Here is an 18559-nt window from a genome sequence, read left to right as displayed (position 1 = left end):
AATGTGAATGTGCTTAGGAAATGTTAAAAGAAAAGATTTATTCAAGTAAATGTAGAAATACAAAATACTGAATAAGCAATATGATGAGATATTCTTTATAAATCTCATAGATGCATCAAGAACAACCATAACTTACACGTAACCTGAATTAATGTATAACTTTCAGTATCTGAATTCTATTTTGTTTAAAAATCATTATCATTTTCTGATATCTTTCTATTTACTCTTTATTTTTCTGCAATCACTATTTATTGTTCTGCTTTAAATAAAATAAAATAAAATAAAATAAAATAAATAAAATAAAATAAAATAAAATATTATGCTTTTCAGCTATTGTTCCAGGATGGATTATTGTCTTTCCATGTCTTTGAATAAGGTGTTTTTGGAAGAAAAAATTTAAAGTCTATTATTTTTCTAAGAAGTCTTTAACACTTCTCTGCTTTTTTTTTTTAAGCTTTTTTTTTTTTTTTTTTCATTTCAATAACTGAGGATTGTGCAAAACAAAAGTTCTAAGCTGCATAGCATGCAAGTGAAGTCTAATTTCAGTTTGGGGATACTGCTAACTGGTTATCAATATTAAATCAGTGCAAACTCTAAATTAACAACAGTAGCAGCAGAAAGAAATTAGAAAGCCTATTTACTTGAAAAACCTAGCTAAGATTCTCATGGCAGTGATTTGTGAGCGTGAGTGGACTATACTGCTGGCACGAGATGTGGCAGTCACCACTGATCTGTTGCAGCACTGTCCTCCACCACCCAACATCAAAGCTGGTTGCATCCAGCCTCACTGCACCAGCAGCCATTGCTTCAGGTGGTGGAGGAGTGGTTTGTATGTAATTCAGAGACTTGTCTTGCATGAATGGCATCTTTTTCAGAGGAGGGACAATGATTTCTGGCTGTTGGTGCTTGGGATGTGTCACTGTGGTAATGTGGAAGCCAGAGAATTTCAGAGAGGGATACAGTGAGTGTCATCTACATGTCATAAAAAGGGATTTATCATATGTTCCAGTAAGAGAATTAAACTGAGTCCTTGAAATCTCTGTTAATAAGAATATTTGAAAGTTTAAAATCTGGTTTCTTTTTCTTGGATTTTTTTTTTTTTTTTAACAAGACTCAGGGTTTTTTGACCACATTGTATAGTATTTTTTTTACTTATTTTTGTTCAAAACAAAGGGATAAATAGACATGGGGATAAACTTTCTTATATTCTTAATTAGTTCTCATGAAAGAAATGTCTGGGGAAAGCTAGACTCTTTCACTAGATTGAATGCCAGAGCTGTGTGATTACAGGCAATTGCTTTCCCACTATACATAAAAGAAAGAAGCAGAAAATCTGAGTCTTTCCTGAGAGATGCAAGGCAAGTGCCTGAAAGGCAGATGGGTCATGTCTTCTACCTTTTGATATGACTCTGAGTTTGCATATGTGTCCTTTTTGAGATCATGTGTGTGTTTATGTTCTTAAACCTTCTTTCTGTGCAGGTGTCATGGCAAAGGTGCCTTGCTGATCAGTAGCTGCATTGCTTTGTCTTTCAGTTCAATTTTTATTATTTCATTTTATTTCATTTTATTTATTTATTTATTTATTATTAATCAGATAAAACAACATGAACTCCTGAGAGCAGCCCCGCCAAAAAGGACTTTGGGATCCTGGTGGACAAAAGGCTGGACATGAGCCAGCAGAGTGCTCTTACAGCCCAGAATGCCCATGCTCTCCTGAGCTGTATCAAAAGAGAAGTAGTCAGTGGAGAGAGGAAGGTGATTGTCCCCATCTGCTCTGTCCTGTCAGGCCCATCTGGAGTACCGCATCCAGGCCTGGGGCCCCCAGTATAGGAAGGAAGTGGAGCTCTTGGTGCGAGTCCAGAGGAGGGCCAAAAAGATGACTGGAGGGCTGGAGCAGCTCTTTTATGATGAGAAGTTGAGTAAGTTGGGAATGTTTAGCTTCGGGAAGAGAATGCTGTAGGGATCTCCAGAGAAAAGCTTCCCAACTTCCTGGAAAGGCTCTGGGAAGCTGGGGAAGAGAATGCTCCTCAATGTGATCTTCCAGTACTTGAAAGGAAATTAAAAGCAGAATGCGGGCCAACTTTTTAAAGTAGGTAGATAGTGGTAGGTCAAGGGAGAAATGGATTTAAACTGAAAGCAGGGAGGATTTGGTTAGCAGTTAGGAAGAAATTCTTCACTCAGGAGACAAGGTACTGGCACAGGCTGCCCAGGGAAGCTGTGGATGCCACATCCCTGTGAGCATTCAAGGTCAGGCTATATGAATTGTTGGGACATCGGATCTGGTGGATAGCAACCCTGCCCATGGCAGGGGGGACTGGAACTTGATGATCTGTGAGGTCCCTCCCAACCTAAGCCATTCTATGATTCTATGATTCTCTGACATTCTAGGTGACTGAGTTCTAATCTAAAACACGATTTTTTATATTTTATCAGCTGCGTATTTTTTAAAAAAGGTAAAAAACATATTTAAGATAATAAACTGACTTTTGTATCCTACTCTTACTCCAGTTTCCTTCTTCTACCCCCTGGATGTTTATTTAAAAGAGAGACCATCAACTGTTTATGTAATTTTGCAATTTCATCTATTTGTAATATTATCTCTGATTTGTCTGTAATATAAAAATAAATACATGAGATCTATTTCAGAAAACATCATATGCATAACTTATGTGAAAGATGTTGTGTATATAAAAAAATATCATATATTGGAATTCTTTGAGCAGGATGGAACAATTCCAATATATGGAGAGGAAGACCACTGCTGCAATATGACAGCACCTGTTTAACACTGCTGTGTTATCCTTGCTATACTGCATAGTTGGTTTTTATACTGCAGTTCCATAGCTGCATAGAGTATAGTTCAATTTTTTTTCTCACTCTCAGTGTTTATTTTCCCATTTACATTGAAGCTAGCCAGAGGAGAGACTGCAAAAAAGAAAAAACAAAAACAAAAACAAAACAAACAAACAAACAAAAAAACACTGAAGAAGAATGTCAGTAAGCAATTGACAATTATGTTTGAAATTATCATCTTTTCACTCAGTTCAACATGTCTGTAACAGTGTACAGTCACAGTTTTTTTTCTGCAATGTAGCCCAAAAAGTTGAGTGCTTAGGAAGCTATTACAGGACTTAGATTTGAAAAGTACATTCTGAAATGCTTTCTGAAGAGGTGGCAAAACAGTGGAGAATATATTAGGATTTACATAATGCATTATATTCTGTTCCAGTAGTCTAACAGAGATGCAGGAGGGTGAACCACACATCTCAGAGGCCTTTGCTTTTATTAAAATATTCACACAGCCGAGACATTTGAGTACTATGTTGCCTAGACAAAACAGTGTGAATGAACACTCCAGGTGTAGAGACTGCACCACTTGAAAGCATAGAGAAAATCTTAACCTCAAAAAATAAGAAATGACTGCTATTGTACTAATTAGTGCTGTGCATAGTTACATCTCCTTTTCTATGTCTAGCTTAGACTCAGTGACAGATGCTGAAGTTACAAAATTATTTAAGCTTATGTTACAACAGCATACAACTATCAGCTTTCTTGCGAAGTAAGGTGGTTTTGTAGTGCCAAGAGTGTAACAACTAAAATGGATGTTGGTGCAGCATTTAAAGTTCTTTTGTTGTTGTTGTTATTTCCTATATTTTAAGCTTTTTCTTTCTCAGCTGTTTTTACAGGCATTTTTGGAGGGAAGAAAGAGGCAGAGGATTTTTTCTTTATTTAGGGCTGAGGGAAAAGAATAGGTATGTGACTGAAAGGTAGGATAGGTGGGCCTTGAAGAAGAATCTTCTGAAAATTCATTATCGACATTCTGTAAGACTTTATTTTTGGATACTACCAACTTTTATAAAATACTCAATTGTGAATCTATTTCTCATCATCTCTCAAATGAGCACATACGTTCAACTTTCTTATCTGGCTCCTATCACAAAAAAAAAAAAAAAAAAAAAAAATTGGTATCTGCCACAAGAACATTAATAACTTGCTCCAGGAAAGCATTCTTTGCAGTATAGTTAGCAGTATAGATATTTTGAGTATGTCTGAGTATGGGAACGGTTGAATCATGGCCTGAACCTGTGATTGACCACCTGAAGTGAGCACTGAGTCAGTCACAGGGGCACAGGTGAACGCAATTTCACCTGAGTGACCAGAAGGAGTGGAGCCTGGCTCCACCCCTCCTAGACCCCATTTAAGGGCTGACTCCCAAGGAGGAAGGATCTCTATCTGGAGATCACTCTCCTTGGAGTCCTTCTGTGAGCCCAGGACACAGGTAAGCTCTTTATTTCATTACTCCTTTGTAAACAAGATAATCTCTCTGGTCCAATACCTATTTACCTTACAATCTGTATACTTGTTTGCCATACAGTCTGCTTTTAATTTTTCACATTGATTATCTTTGTATTTTGGTGAATTTTCCCATCTACTCACAAGCTCTGACAGAGTGATATAATTGCTGGTGTTTGTAGCTTCTATTGCCTTAATAAAGATTCCATCTGAGTAGCTTAATTTCTTCATATATATTGTCTGGCTTCCAGAGGTTTAATATATCCCTAAGTCTACTGTAGTTTTTTGTGTTTTCCTTTATCCCTTACATAGTTATCCATATCACTGAATTTAACCTTGGTCTTTCAATGTATTAACAAGGTAGTCCTTTTTCTCTTCATCCTTGTTACTGTTCCTCATTTCTGTCTCTGTGTTGCCCCTTTATTTTTTACTTGTTTTTTTTTAATATGCATTGGGAACCCCTCCTCTTAAATGCCTAAGCCAGCAAACTATAGACTAGTTCATGTATACTTACTGTTGCTATGTATCCCCAAGAAATGAAGGACTCCTTAACCAGTACAATTAAGTTTGACTTTTTTTTCAGAATTCTGGAAGCTGTACTGCAGAAATTACTTCTAGATGTTGAATATGAATGGCATTACATTCCACTTGAAGGACAATCTTTTCTGGGGGAAATGTTAAATTGTGTGTGCTTTGGGGGGTTTTGTTTTGCAATTTATTAAATTAGTGCATCCCTAATGTGACAATAGGATCAGATAACAACTAACTTCTTCAAAGTTAATCATTAAAGATTGAGTATACTATTTGTTTAGCAAAGCTTTTCTGCTACTGAAGGCAAAATATTTTTCTTGTGAGTTTTGTAGTCACATAATCTCTTAATAAAGTAAGTTAACACTTGTTGTCAGATACAAATACACTGTAAATGTCAGAAAATGCTCTTGGATCGTTAGATTTTTAGTAATAGATTTTACTATGGAGATAATTTATTGTTGTTCTCAGTTGTTATTACCAAATTAAATATAATAGGTCTTTGAGGATGTAACCTTTAATTTCTGTCTGCAAGGGGATGAGGTGTGAATTCTGTGAAGCACTTGAAGTGGCCATTTTAAGTCACTAATTTCTACTACTTACAAATAAACATTAGTTTTCAGTGTGAACTGTAAGGAAACAACATTTTGAACTATACTTCTGGCTCTGCAGAAGATCTTGACAAAGGATTTCATTCTATATCAAAATTAACCTGTCTGTGTTAGGAAATTTGTTTGAGTACCTGAAAGTATAGCAAGTGGTACTTTCTTTAGTAGAGAAGCTTCTAAGAATAAAATATTTGGGTTTCTGTTTGTTTGTTACTTTTAACTCTTTATCAGTATGCATAACACTATTTTTCCATTTTCCTTCTAATAAAATAAAAAATATTGTATATAACAGTTTGTAGTTCTCATCTTCATTTCTCCAGAAGGGAAACTGTGGACAACTATGTGCCATTATGTCATATCTTGGTATTGGAAATACATAGTGCTTTTATTGCTTCAGGAAGTTTTTGTAATTTATTATTGAATCATTTTATAATGCCAACTACTTTTGAAAAATAGCCATTTCAGCTCTCCATCTCTTCCTCTAATATGATTGTATTGCCATCAGCAATGTTCTAATAAAGTGCAGTCAGGCTAAACTAGCTGCAGCTGGATTACTGTCCTGTGTATACTGCAAATTCACTGTCTCAGTCAGTCACGCTTCAATCTGATTAGGCAAGAAGTATATTGGATAGTACTGAAACAAAACTATGAAGAGAAAAAAGGAAAAAGAAAAGCCATAAAGGAAGAAACTGTAGAGTAATACAACAGAGAAAAGATTGCTTGCAATGCTGAAGTAATATTTGATCTGTTATCTTCTGATTTGTGAATATATTTCTAGCTTTATTTTAATATCTGTAGTACCCAGCATGGTTCAACCACATGAGATCCTAAAGACAAGGCCCAACCTTGTTATTTCACAGTATTGATACCATATCATGATACCGGACACAAAAGAGGCTAAATTCATCTAAAACAAAGGTGGCTCTTTTCTTGGGAGCGGCTGATAAGTATGCAGTCTATAGCCCAGGGTTTTAAGAAAATTTTTATTTGGCTCACTTGCATATCCTGAAGCAACAATGCATATCACACACTAACAGTGTTGTTTGAATAATGCAGTAGGCACTGATAGATTTGTGGGTTTCTGATATTTTTGTTTGTTGGTAATTTTTCTGTTGTTGTTCATTTTTTCTTGTTTGGTTTCTTTTTAGGATATTTAGGATAGTATGTTGTGAGGGAGCAGAGGAAGGCTGACTTGCTGTGAAAACTAGCCTGATAATTTGGTTTTTCTGTTTTTCCTCTTTTGAAACAGAAGACAAAGGCAAAAAATCCCACCTTGAAAGTAAATAACTCAAATTAATCCGTTAAGAGTTAGATCTGCTATATTCTAGGCTAGTTTTTCTCTTCCAAATGAAGAAAGATAAATATTATAAAAAAAATATTGATTTTTATTCTATTTCTACTCTGTTTGAGAAAGACTGTATAAAACTTCAAATATGGGAAAGTTATAACTGGACTATTTCAGTGTAACTGTAGGTAGTTTACAGGATTATTAACTGACTGGAGTCAAGTCTTGGGAGTATTAGCAGACTCTGTGCTTTTCAGGCAAACATCCCTTCTTTCGGTGTGTATATTGATTTTTTACAGACAAAAAAGAATTCTGACCCACATGCCAGAATTTCCATTGACCTCAGCCAGTCAAGGTCAATCATATAAAGCTCTGCAGCATAATAAACCAGTTTGGCCTTCCAAAAATACATCAGAGATTATTTTAGTGTTCTGTAAATAGCCTAATAGAAGGCAGGGTGGTGGTAATTTTTTGTGCATAAGGGAAATTCTTACAATCTGCAGAAGTGACTACTATGTCAGAGGTTTTTAGGTATTCAGGTAAGTGAGAACTTATGAACAGGTGTTTTGTAATTGATAGTTTAGAACGTACAATTTTTAAATTGTTTATCATAAGCAAAATTCCATCTGTCACTGCAAGTCAGTGGTGTTTTTATACTGGTGTAGTTCAAAGGCTTGCTTGAGATCAGAAACCTGTCATTCTAAGTGAGTCTTGATGGCATAACTGTAATAAAGAAATTAGGAAGTGATAGAGAAGCACTCAGGTATACTTTATGCGCAGACTGGTAAGAGTCTGATAAGACTAAGGTTGGAACACCTAGGAGAGCTGTCTTTTAATCTTCCTTGATCATGTGTTTGTGTTTTGGCTCTTTTAATAAGAAAAAAAACAACAAACCAAAATAAAATGAAGCATAGGATTTCTTTTTCAACTATGAAAACTTCATCATGTTTAATCAATAGAGCAAATGAAATGTAGAACTGTGGAAAATACATTTTATTCCATTTAAAAGATGTTATTTACCAAGAGGTATTTCTGAATTCATCTGGGTTAAACAGCTTATGAACATTAATTTTATGGTGGTTTTTTTGCCTATTCTTTCCAGTAATGATTCAACTGTCAGTCAGGCTTTTTCAGCCAAGACTTTGTCTATGGACTTGTCTATGAAATCTGTTCATTTTCTTTTATGAGGAGAGATCTTAGCTGATATGGAAAGAGTTGAAGCATTGGCACATGTTCCTTCACTTGACCGTAGTGATGTTTCAAATTTCTCATTTGTATATCTTCACCTGTATATGTATGGTATTAGAGATCAGTGGCTAGGGAATTGATCTAAATTTGGATTGTTGGTGTGGTGAATGAAGAGTAGAAACAGAATGCCAGTGCATTCAATTCCTGCATACTAATTCTTACAAGAACAGTATTTAAAAAAAAAGGCAGTATCTGGTTCCCATGTGTCCTTTTTACCTAAAAAAGGGCCCTGAATTAAAATATTTACATAATCTTAAGTTATCTTGAAATTGTTTAGGAGTAATTTTAAAATTTAAAGATGAACTACAAATCTTATTCTGAACAGCACGAACAAGCACTCATGTCTAAACATTCCTGTATTCCAAAATTTTGTAATGCTTTCATGCGTAAACTTTATTTCCATTCCTCTCAACATGTTATGACTTCTTTTTTTGTTTGTGTTCAAGTCTCTTCCAAGAGACTGTGCATCAAGCATGTACATGCACAGTCAGGCATGCGAAGGTGAGCAAATACATGAAAATAAAGGGGTATCTTTATTGTTATTTTCTATTTTAAAATTTGCCTCCAGGTAAATATTTTTAGTAACTTTGAACTTCTTGGAGCAGAAGCCATCTCTTCCAGGGTATTGAAGGATTACTGTCAGTGGAGAAATAATCAAACTGCAGAATGGTAGCTTGCTCAGATGTTTCATTCATGCAGCTGATCCTTCTAAGGAGAGCTGGTATATATGCCACTGCCCTGATACTATCATCTGCCTTGTTCCCAGAAAAATTCTTCTATGTCTCTGCACTTTACAAGGGAACATCTAACCTGATATTTACATATCTGCTAGTGATAAATATATTACTTAATTCCACCCTTTGGTTTCACTCTTGTATTAAAAGCTTATTTGTCTGAGGAAAGAACACCTGTTATGGGGAAAACATAGTAATTATAGTAATTCAGTTTTAACTCCTTTAAAGCTTTTCATATTCCAAGTAAGAATCTTCTAATGACTTAATACAGCAACAGTGTATTTATGCAATTTCTGAAGGAATTATCCTAAAGAAAACCATCTTCTGTTATTTTTGTAATAATTGTTGATCTCTTCGTGCTTGTGTGATCCATTTTCTATTAGGAAGAATCCTCATCTTTTTGTATTTGCCTAATATGGATGTTGTAAGAAAGGCTGCTAAGAAAATACCATTCTGTGAGTTCATCCTGAGAGACAGACAATGGCATTTTAAGGAAGAAAATAGTATTAACCCATTCTGTAGCTGCTGTTTGTGTTTTCAGTGTCTCTGGTACTCTACTCTTGATGTAACAAGCCACTGACAGGAGGAAATGCAGAAGAGAAGTGACTGTCTTTTTTAAGAATACATTTAGATGAACTTTTAACTTTGGAATTATGAAAACATTATGTATTTAGACCTTGTAAGGAAGTGTTTCAGTTTTCACAAATCAGCTAAGTGTTGACCCAGATATAATCTGAATATCAGCATTAAGTTTGGCACTGCTGTTTGTAGCAGTGTCCCTGGCTGAAATGAATTTATTTTTAATGCAAATCTGAAGCAGCTGTGTGGCCAAGCTTGATAGAATCATTAAGATTGGAAAAGACCTCTAAGATCATCTAGTTCAAACTGCCAATCTCTTTTCTGGCTTCTGTCTAGTGATTTCAAATCATCATCTGCATGACTCTACAGGTTATGTTCAACTCACTTGTAAGAAAGGGGATCTGCTATCTTTCTTCCAGTGTTTCTGTTTACTTGACCTAAAATATCAGAGCTCAGGAGGCAGAAAACAACAGGCAGGGTCTTTTGGAAACTTTGTTAGTGTGTTAATCAGGTCAGCTAAAGCTATGACACTCAGGAACAGCAAGTAAGGAAGTACTGAGGGTTTTGGAATGCATAATCTGAGTGATAATAAATATCAACTTGAATGTAGAGACAATGAATGCAGTATTTCTATGTGCATTTACAGTAAGTGAATGGCCTGTGTTTTCTTTAATTAACAACAACAAAAGGCTCATTTTTCTTCTCAACCTTTTTTTTTTGACATATTCTGTGATCCATCCCTTAATTTTCTAACAGCTTGTGGAGGAAAAATGTTCATATTCACAAATCTCAGTCATGAGATATTTAAAATTCCTTTTTTTTTTCCCCTGGAACAGATAGCTATTTTTCTACTAGATACAACATTTACTACTTCAGTGGGAGTGTCTGGAATGTGAGAAAATAATCCCTAGTGCCCTGTTAAAAAAAACAGTTGTGTAAAACAACTCCTTTTATGGACAGTTTATTTTTCCCTCCACTACTCCCCTCATCAGTTATCAGTGTTGTTTCGTCTCCACTTCCTCCCCTGCCAAAGGGAGCAGTTTATGGTTTCAACAGAGATCTTGGCATCTGTCATGTCTCTGCTCTTCAACTTCATGCATGTCAGCTAGTATTTTTGCATGACAATTAAAATAAAAGATTTTGTCCGCAACTCAGCTTCCTTTGGAGTTAGTTTAGGTCTCCCTTGCAACTCTTGCATGCTAGCAGAAGCAAAATAAAAATTATCTATTCTTTGGAAGTGCATTTCATACATCTCCATCTTTGTCATAGCACTGGAATTGTTATGTGGCAGTTGGCTCTGATATGCTTGCACAGACACAAATTGAGTCCGACAGGACTGATGTCTCATGGACTTTGCTGTCATTTGAAATGCTGGCATGAGAACAGTAGCAATGAAAGGGGGGAGCTGGTGCCTTCAGCACTTTCCCTGTGAAGATTTCTTAGATTTGTACTTTTTGATAGCAGAAGCTGATTCAAGAGAGAATTTAACAAAAGAGATTCATAACAGCGCTAGTTTTCTAACAGCTGCTCATATCTTTTCTTCCTTCTTTAGCAGATTCTTTGAACATAGAGCTGTACTTCAAAATGGGCTCTTTATACCACCCACAAATCTGTAAGATCTATCTAGTGGAATGGTAATTAGTATAATTTTTCTCCTCCCTTTTAGTTTTTTATCTTCGGTACTTGGAAGCTACTAGTGTGGTAATGAAAAAAACAGTATCTGCTCTCCTTACTGTGCTTAAGCTAAACTTAACACTTGCCAAAGTTTGTGTTGTAGGCCCTTGGAAAAGTACAATTAAATTTCGGTGTACTTCAGTGACAATCATATTTCTTAAAATGGTTTGGGTCAGAAGAGACCTTTAAGATTGTATAGTACCAACCTCCCTGCTGTTGATAGTGATACCTCCCAGGAGACCAGGCTGCTCAAAGCCCCATCTACTGTGCCCTTAAATACTTCCAGTGAAGGGACATCCACAATCTCTCAGGGCAACCTGTTCTCACCACCCTGAAAGGAAAGAATTTTTGCTGTTTTCTTGTCTAAATCTACCCTCTTCTGATTGAAAACCATTCCCCTTCATCCTATTGCTACATGCCCTTGCACTTGGCTTTGCTGAACTTCACAAGGTTGACATGCACTGCCTTCTGAAGCCTGTCCAGGTCCCTCTGGATGGCATAAAAATGCTAGCTATATCTCCAAATAGCTTGACAACATAATCAGGCCATTTGAAGACATCACTAGTATTTTTATGTTCTTTAATTTCTATCACTGCTGAGATGCAATGAGCTTATACTGAGCAAAGCACTGCTTTTTAAAGGCAGGTACTTGAGTTGTAGATCTTTTAGTATATCATATCACTTGTGGATCGCAGTAAATGAGTTTGAACAAATTGGAATCTGATACTTTTATTTAATGCTGATTTATTTATTAAATGTTTTGCATAATTTACATATGTAGAGGAAATCACAGCAGGAATTTTGACCCCCAGGAATTGTTCATCTTTGCAATATGCTAGCATTTGGTGTCTATCTTCAAGAATACCTCATGAAGTAGATTTAACTGTTATTCCTACTAGACTTCAAAGCATTAACTCTCAGTATGCTGTTTGCAAATAGACTTTTATTCTATTTACTGAATCCACTTTGAATCCCTTCTTTCAACATCAATATTCCAGTGCTGTATTATATACTTCATTAAAAGTGACAATTCATATGATTCAGAAGGTGTTGTGCAGTAGAAGACAATTCAGGGAGTGACAGATCCTTGAGTACTTGAAAAAGTACACTGCAAAATACATTGGATATATGAACAAATACTGTACATTGCATCTTTTCATATACACCAGAAGCCTGAACTGAGTTCCTTTTCTTTCATTCTTACCCCTTTGTCTATTAAAACATTTGCTTTACCCCAATTTGCAAATGTTGAGAAAAATTGGACAATTTATGCCCTATACCTGCTAACCATATTTCTCTCTTTCTTTTATCTGTTCCACAGGCTCTGAAAATATTTCATCTGAAATTTCAGACTGGACAGACTCGCAGTGGCTTCTAAGCCAGTGAGAACGAGGCTGCGAAAGCATGCTGGTGCCAAGCTCTTGGATGATGCACGTAGTCAGGCCAGTGGTGGTGCTCCTGTGCTTTCTACTCTGTGCTGATGCTGAAAGTAAGCTTATTGTTCATTTGTACTTTGGTCTTGGCTAGGATAAACAAACAGTTTTGTTTTCATCTGGTGTTTACTATGGGTCTCTGAATAAGCCTCCTTTTGATTAATTCTTAAAACACTGTAAGATAGTCTCTAGATCACAGCCAGTATTTAAAAAGGATTATTTATGCTACTTCCTTACTGTTTTTCTTCTAAAAGCCCCCCTTTTTTTAAGCAACTAATGGTCCTACTCAGATGTGAAGACTGTTGCCGTAATGTTATGTAGTAGAAACAAAGACCAGCTTTACTTTTTACTTGACAAACATACATTAAATTCCTTTGATACATCTGTCATTCTTAACTATCTATTTCTTTGACTTGGTTAAAAAGAAAAAAAAACTTCTTCCCTCCCTCCCCTTCCCCCCCTCCATTAATATTCATTGCAATTAAAATTCCAGGTCTTTGTAACTACAACAACAGCTGTTGTAATTTATTATTTCTGACAGCTGTTGTGGAGTACAGTATCCAAACAAATGATGCAGAACTGACAACTTAGTGGCTGGCCCAAATATGTGACAATTTAGTTGGAAAAGGCAACTATGTTCACTTGTACTTGGGGAAGGAGGGAAGCTGTTGGATTTTGGTCACTTAGTTTGACAATTAATGGGAAGGTAGTGCCTTCTTTTTAATTGGTATATCATTAGGGCTGACTTGTCTACATGTGTTGTTTCTCCCAGCTGCCCTGTGTCGTCTTGAGAAATAATGTACAAATGCAAAAAGTGAGGTTTACTACAGACTGACTGTTCAGTTGATTCAGGGATATTTTTTTCCAGTAGATACTTGTGATTTTGTACACCAATCGGTAACTTCATTACAACTCTTACTTTTGAAGACTTGTATTTTTCTATGCATGTTTATAAAACAAAGGAGCAGTTGAATTAAATAAAACACAAACACACAAAATCAACATAAGTAACATTAGGTAAGTCATTTCTCAGTAAGGGAGATGTTGAAGAGTTCCTTATCACTCCATTTATCACCTGTACTCCAGGTATACTAAATTACAGCAATGGAAGAGATGCAAAATTTTTCCAATTCTATCCATTGTAAGACTATTCTTAAAACTATAGTAATATGAAAGTTAAAATAAATGAAAAAAATGAGCAAAACATATCTGTAGAGTACTGACAGTTGAGATTCTTTGGTATCTTTCCAGGTAGATAATAATCAACTGGGATAATTGTGTCTAAGTTGAAGCCAAGGACATCTTAGCACTACAGCCAGAAAATAATTCATTGGGAAATAGGCCCATGTGCTGACGGTTTCTGGAGTAGTAGTATACTATCTATTTTAAAAGTAAAATCTTTGATTAGGAAATACAGATTTTACAGTCTGGTACACATTTTCTGCTTCAGGTGATAGAACAGCCAACCTCCAGTAGACTAGAATTAATTATTTTTGTTTTGTCTTTGGCCAGGTATTAATTTGCAAAAAGACAGTCAGAACCTAGAATATCCTTTGTAAGTCCTTGTCGTATGAGAAAAGCATATAGATTTGATAGTTCTATTAGAATAGTCAGAACATTCCATGTTTTGTTGCTTTTTTGGGGAGGTGGGTGGGAGGGGTGGTAAGAGTAGGGTTTTTTTTTTAAGAATAGTGTGGCATTTAGTTTAAAAATAGCTAGTCTATTTAAATACTCACTACATAATTCAAGAAAACTCTATTGTGATTCTTAGTAATTTTAAATAAAATTAAACAAAAAAGAACTCGTCTTTCGTCCTTTGCTACTTGCCTTAGAAGGATGTCCTGGTGGAAGTGTCTTTGGAGTCTCAGACAGAATAGATGTAAAATGCATGAAAACTAACTTCTTTTTATGTAAGAGGTACTCTTGCTGAAAACAGCCTGGACAAAAGGTCTGAAATAGATACTAAGAAAAAGTGAAAATAATATAGCAGTAAATGCTAATATTAATTGGCCGTGGGGAAACTAACATTTTTATAGAAAGATTCTTAATATTTTCATTTTTTCACAGGGCTAGCATACTATCCTGACTGGAGAAAAAAAAAATGCAAAAATCTCTTCACGATAAAAGATTAAATTTCTTGCTTCCATATTTGTTGAGGATGGATGATAAACCTTTTTGACTGGATGTGCAGTTTCTAGAGTAATCTGAATTAATACTTTTGCCTTTATTTGAATCTGAAAGGTACATTTCTATGGACCCTGCCTGTTCTACTGTTGTAAAGAGTTTTTGCCGTGTGGGCCTTGTGGGTTGTGATGCTTTTAAGTTACATTAGTGACTTCACAAAGTGAGTGAGCTTGAGGTGAATATTCACTTGAAGTGAATATACAATGGTCACTTACACATAAGGCTTTTATTTAATTTGCCGCTCTGACTTTATGGGAAAATCTCCTTTCTATTTTCATCTTACAAATGATAAAAAATGTTACTGAGTGTGGAAGTTGCCCAAAATTTTTATAAATGAATGTATACAATTTTTACAAGAATTCTACAGTTAAAACTATTTTTTCAGCTTCAAATATGATTTTCTGCATTTTGCTTCATTTCCAAGGAACTTAGTTTAAAAGGAGGTAATTTAATTACAAAAACAAAAGCTAACATAAGATTTTGTTCACTTTCATTGACTTGTATTAAATTCCAACTTGAAGTATGTGATACATTTAATACTAGCTAAAAAGTTCTTGTGCTGAATACCATTCACCTTACTCTCTCATTAACATATGAGAATAAAGACAGAGGCAGTTATTGCCAAGCAGTTAGCAAGCTTTGAATTTGCATGGATGTTTATGAATAACACTTGTAGGCACATAAATTATATGGTATACGTTGAGTGACATGCATTTGAGTTAAACTGTGGAGAGTCACTCTTGCACGCTTTATTTGGGAGATATACTGTTTCCACATGACAATTATTCTGTGGGCTGAATGAGAGTGCAGCTTTCTGCTGTGTTGTCATGCTTCTAGAAAGATGTTTAATTTGTTCTCCTGATTGATTTCTTGAGGACTGGAGGGAAAGTTCATTCTCTGCTGGAATTGGTCTACCCTCCAAATTTGCAGATACTGCTTCTGTTTCCATGCATCTTTGTGTAAGGATTCCAGACCCTGATGTTGTCCAGGGCTGCTTTTGAAATTCTTCATAAATAGTTAACAAGACTACCTTATTCCCTTTCAGTAAGGAGAGCATATAGCAAATGTGAAAAAGGGGGCAAAAAAGTTTTTTTTTTTTTTTCAGGAATAGAAAGTAAGAAACTGTATCCTGCCATTTCTATATTATATTTTTGGGGGGTGGAAATTGGATAATGAAATGCGTTCTTCTCATCACACTGTGATATCACTAACATGTGAAATCTAGTAGCAAGACTACTTGCCTTGAAGAGCCTTCCGAAGAGCCTTCCGACAGTATTACTTAGTACTTCATTTCTGTTTAAATGCTGTTTTCACAAATGAATGAGGGAACATGAATTGTTTGGTTTACATCATCTTTGTGAAAGACCTCAAACTCTGAAATACACAGACACTAGCTGATGAACTTACATGTGGCCTTCTCTCAGAGGAATGCAATATAAAATTGTCAGGAAGTCCTTCCTAGGGGGCTTCATGAGGACATCATGCCCTTCATGTGTGTGGCTGAGATCTGATTCTGACTGTTAGAAAAAAGTATTTAAACTTGACTAAACAAAGTAAGCAGTATTCAAAAGCAGCAAAATCATTTCACTCCTTTATTTCTAGTTAAGCATATGTAACTATAGACAATGTAAAGTCTCAAGTAATATGACTTTTTAAATTGTCTTATTTATATTTTGTAATATACTTATGTTTATATATTTATAAATGTTTGTTTAGCCTTCTATTTACAGTATTTGTCATTGGCTGCCTTGCTCTCAACAGTACAAAAGGTAGCTGGATTGAGACTATCTACTGTGAAATTAGTAGTATTACAATATTTTTCAGAAGGAGAGTGATTTTTCTCATCTTTTCTAAATTAACTGGCAGAGTTTATTACCTAGCTAGAAGTTTTCTGCAGATTATTCTGTTTGATAACACTGGTAACATCTGAAGTTGCATGAATATTTATGTACATACAAATGTCATACACTATATGGTATACATTAAGTGGTGTGCCAGATATAGGCCAATAAATGCATACCTAGCACTGCTTTAATGGTGTGAGCTGTCTGTCTTATCAGTTTAAAAGAAGAGCTTGTGGAGAGTCGCAGAGAGTCTCTGTTTGTCAGAGGCTGTTTATTGAACAGATTTGTGTTCAAACTATAGGATTATATTCTATCACTTTATGATCTCTGTAATGATGAGATATAAAGTCACTGAGTTCAAAGAAATGTGTTCCTTGTAAGATGTTTGTTCCCAGCCTTTCTTCTTAAAATTCATTTGCATTGGTAGAATCAAATGCACTGCTACAGATGCAATTCATCTTTGTGATTTTAGCAAATCACAAAGGACATGATATGATGATTTTCACCATTCCCTCCATCCTGAGAAAGAGTTCTAAACTTTCTTCTGTGTTTCAGTGGTTTTTTTTCTGTTTATTTTTTTCTTCGTTCCTGTTTGCATAGCTTCTGTTCTGACATTTTGCTTATGCTGCTGCTTTTGAGATGTGGTTATCTTCTAAAACACCAGTTCTTTCTTCATTCAGTAGAAATGTTTGCAACTCACAATAAAAAGACAAACTAAACATTAACAAAAATATTAACAAACAAATACTAACCATAAATAATACATTTATTATGTACTAATTCCATTCCCAGTTGTTTGAACACTTTGCGCATGTCTCCAGAAGCATGTGTCAGCTGTCAGGCTGTCTGATGGAAAACTCTTTAAGCTTTTTTTTGTAGAATCAGGAAGAGCTAAAACTTTGCTGACAGGCCAGTGATAACTTTTAACAAATGCAAGGACTGAGACAAATTCTTTTCTAAACAGGATCAGAAGAAGGTAGTTTGGTATTAGTGCGATCAAATATGCGTGCTATTTTTTGTCTGTCTTTTTTCTTTTTTTTCCCCCTTGTTCAGTTTGATTCCTTCATTTTATTTGGCTTTGTTTTTCAAAGAACACCTGTTTCTGTTACAGCTGATAGCATGACACCTCTTAAAATTGTTCGGCATTTTTCAGCAAGGCAAAACACACTCAGGCAGTCCACCTTCAAATCTTTGCTTCTAAAGGCCACTGTGTCAAATAATAAATCTTCTAAAATGATTATGTTGTTGAAACTTATTATCCTGTAGTAAAACTTAAAACTGGACATGCATGGTTTACATAAAAACAAACAAAAAACCACAAGCAACTGTTTTCCAGAATCACTTCATAAGTAGTATTTGCGGACAGGCCCAATATGGAAAATGTTTGCTTTGCTGTGTGTGTGCCTGTGATAACTAGCACTAAACTTGTCAGATTCAGATTTAAACTCGGACAATGAGATTATTTCAGCTACTGCTTTCAATTGTAGCAATAACAAGAATTGAGAATTTAAAAAATGTAAAGAAAGGAGCTGTATTTTAATATCAGAGAAGGGATGGACAGTACTACATTATTTAAGTTAATGTCAAGTTCAAACAGGAACTGTTTACAGAGTAACTTCAGTATGTGTGCTATTCCCTTTAGCATCATATATTTCAACAGGCAAGTTAAGAAATCAGTGTCATTAATATTCCTTTGTCAGAATAGGCTAGGAATCCCAATGTGTCTTGGTCTGGTACGCTATTTAAGAACACTTTCATATGTTTTAAATGTGTTTTTTATATGTTTGGAAAAGAACATACAATAGACTGAATGTAGGAACAATTTATAAAGGAAAAAGTACACAGATATGTAGAAATGTTAGATATTTGGTAATTATTCACACAACACAAAAACTGCTGATTTGGTTTAAGGTATTCTCACTCCTTATTTTAGGTTTTACTCTCAATGACTGAAATGGAGATAGGAGTGTCCATTTCCACAGTGAATTTCTGAGTAACAGATTCAGCAAATTGTTAAGCATCTGAAAGTACATAAAAAGATCACCACCCGTTGATCTATAGAGCTGGACAAAATGCATTTATTTAGCCTATTCAGATCTCTTTGCAGAGTGTTCTTATCCTCAAGCATGTCAGCATTCCTGCATAACTT

The 18559-nt window shown here is 35.3% G+C and overlaps 1 protein-coding gene across 50 annotated transcripts in view; it reads left to right on the top strand.

Moving 5' to 3' along the window:
* PTPRD (protein tyrosine phosphatase, receptor type D) overlaps nucleotides 1-18559 on the top strand; it is a 362219-nt gene that overhangs the window by 72726 nt on the left and 270934 nt on the right. For all 50 annotated transcript variants that reach the window (XM_040655785.2, XM_040655786.2, XM_040655771.2 and 47 more), the window contains exon 2: nucleotides 12271-12438. In XM_040655785.2, coding sequence (XP_040511719.1) covers nucleotides 12354-12438 — 85 coding nt within the window. In that variant the 5' untranslated portion in view covers nucleotides 12271-12353. The remainder of the gene's footprint in view (nucleotides 1-12270; nucleotides 12439-18559) is intronic.

This window comes from Gallus gallus, chromosome Z (assembly GCF_016699485.2).
Source record: "Gallus gallus isolate bGalGal1 chromosome Z, bGalGal1.mat.broiler.GRCg7b, whole genome shotgun sequence".
Lineage (NCBI taxonomy): Eukaryota > Metazoa > Chordata > Aves > Galliformes > Phasianidae > Gallus > Gallus gallus.
The sequence above is the reverse complement of the archived record's forward strand: the minus strand, read 5'-3'. Positions and strand labels throughout refer to the sequence as shown.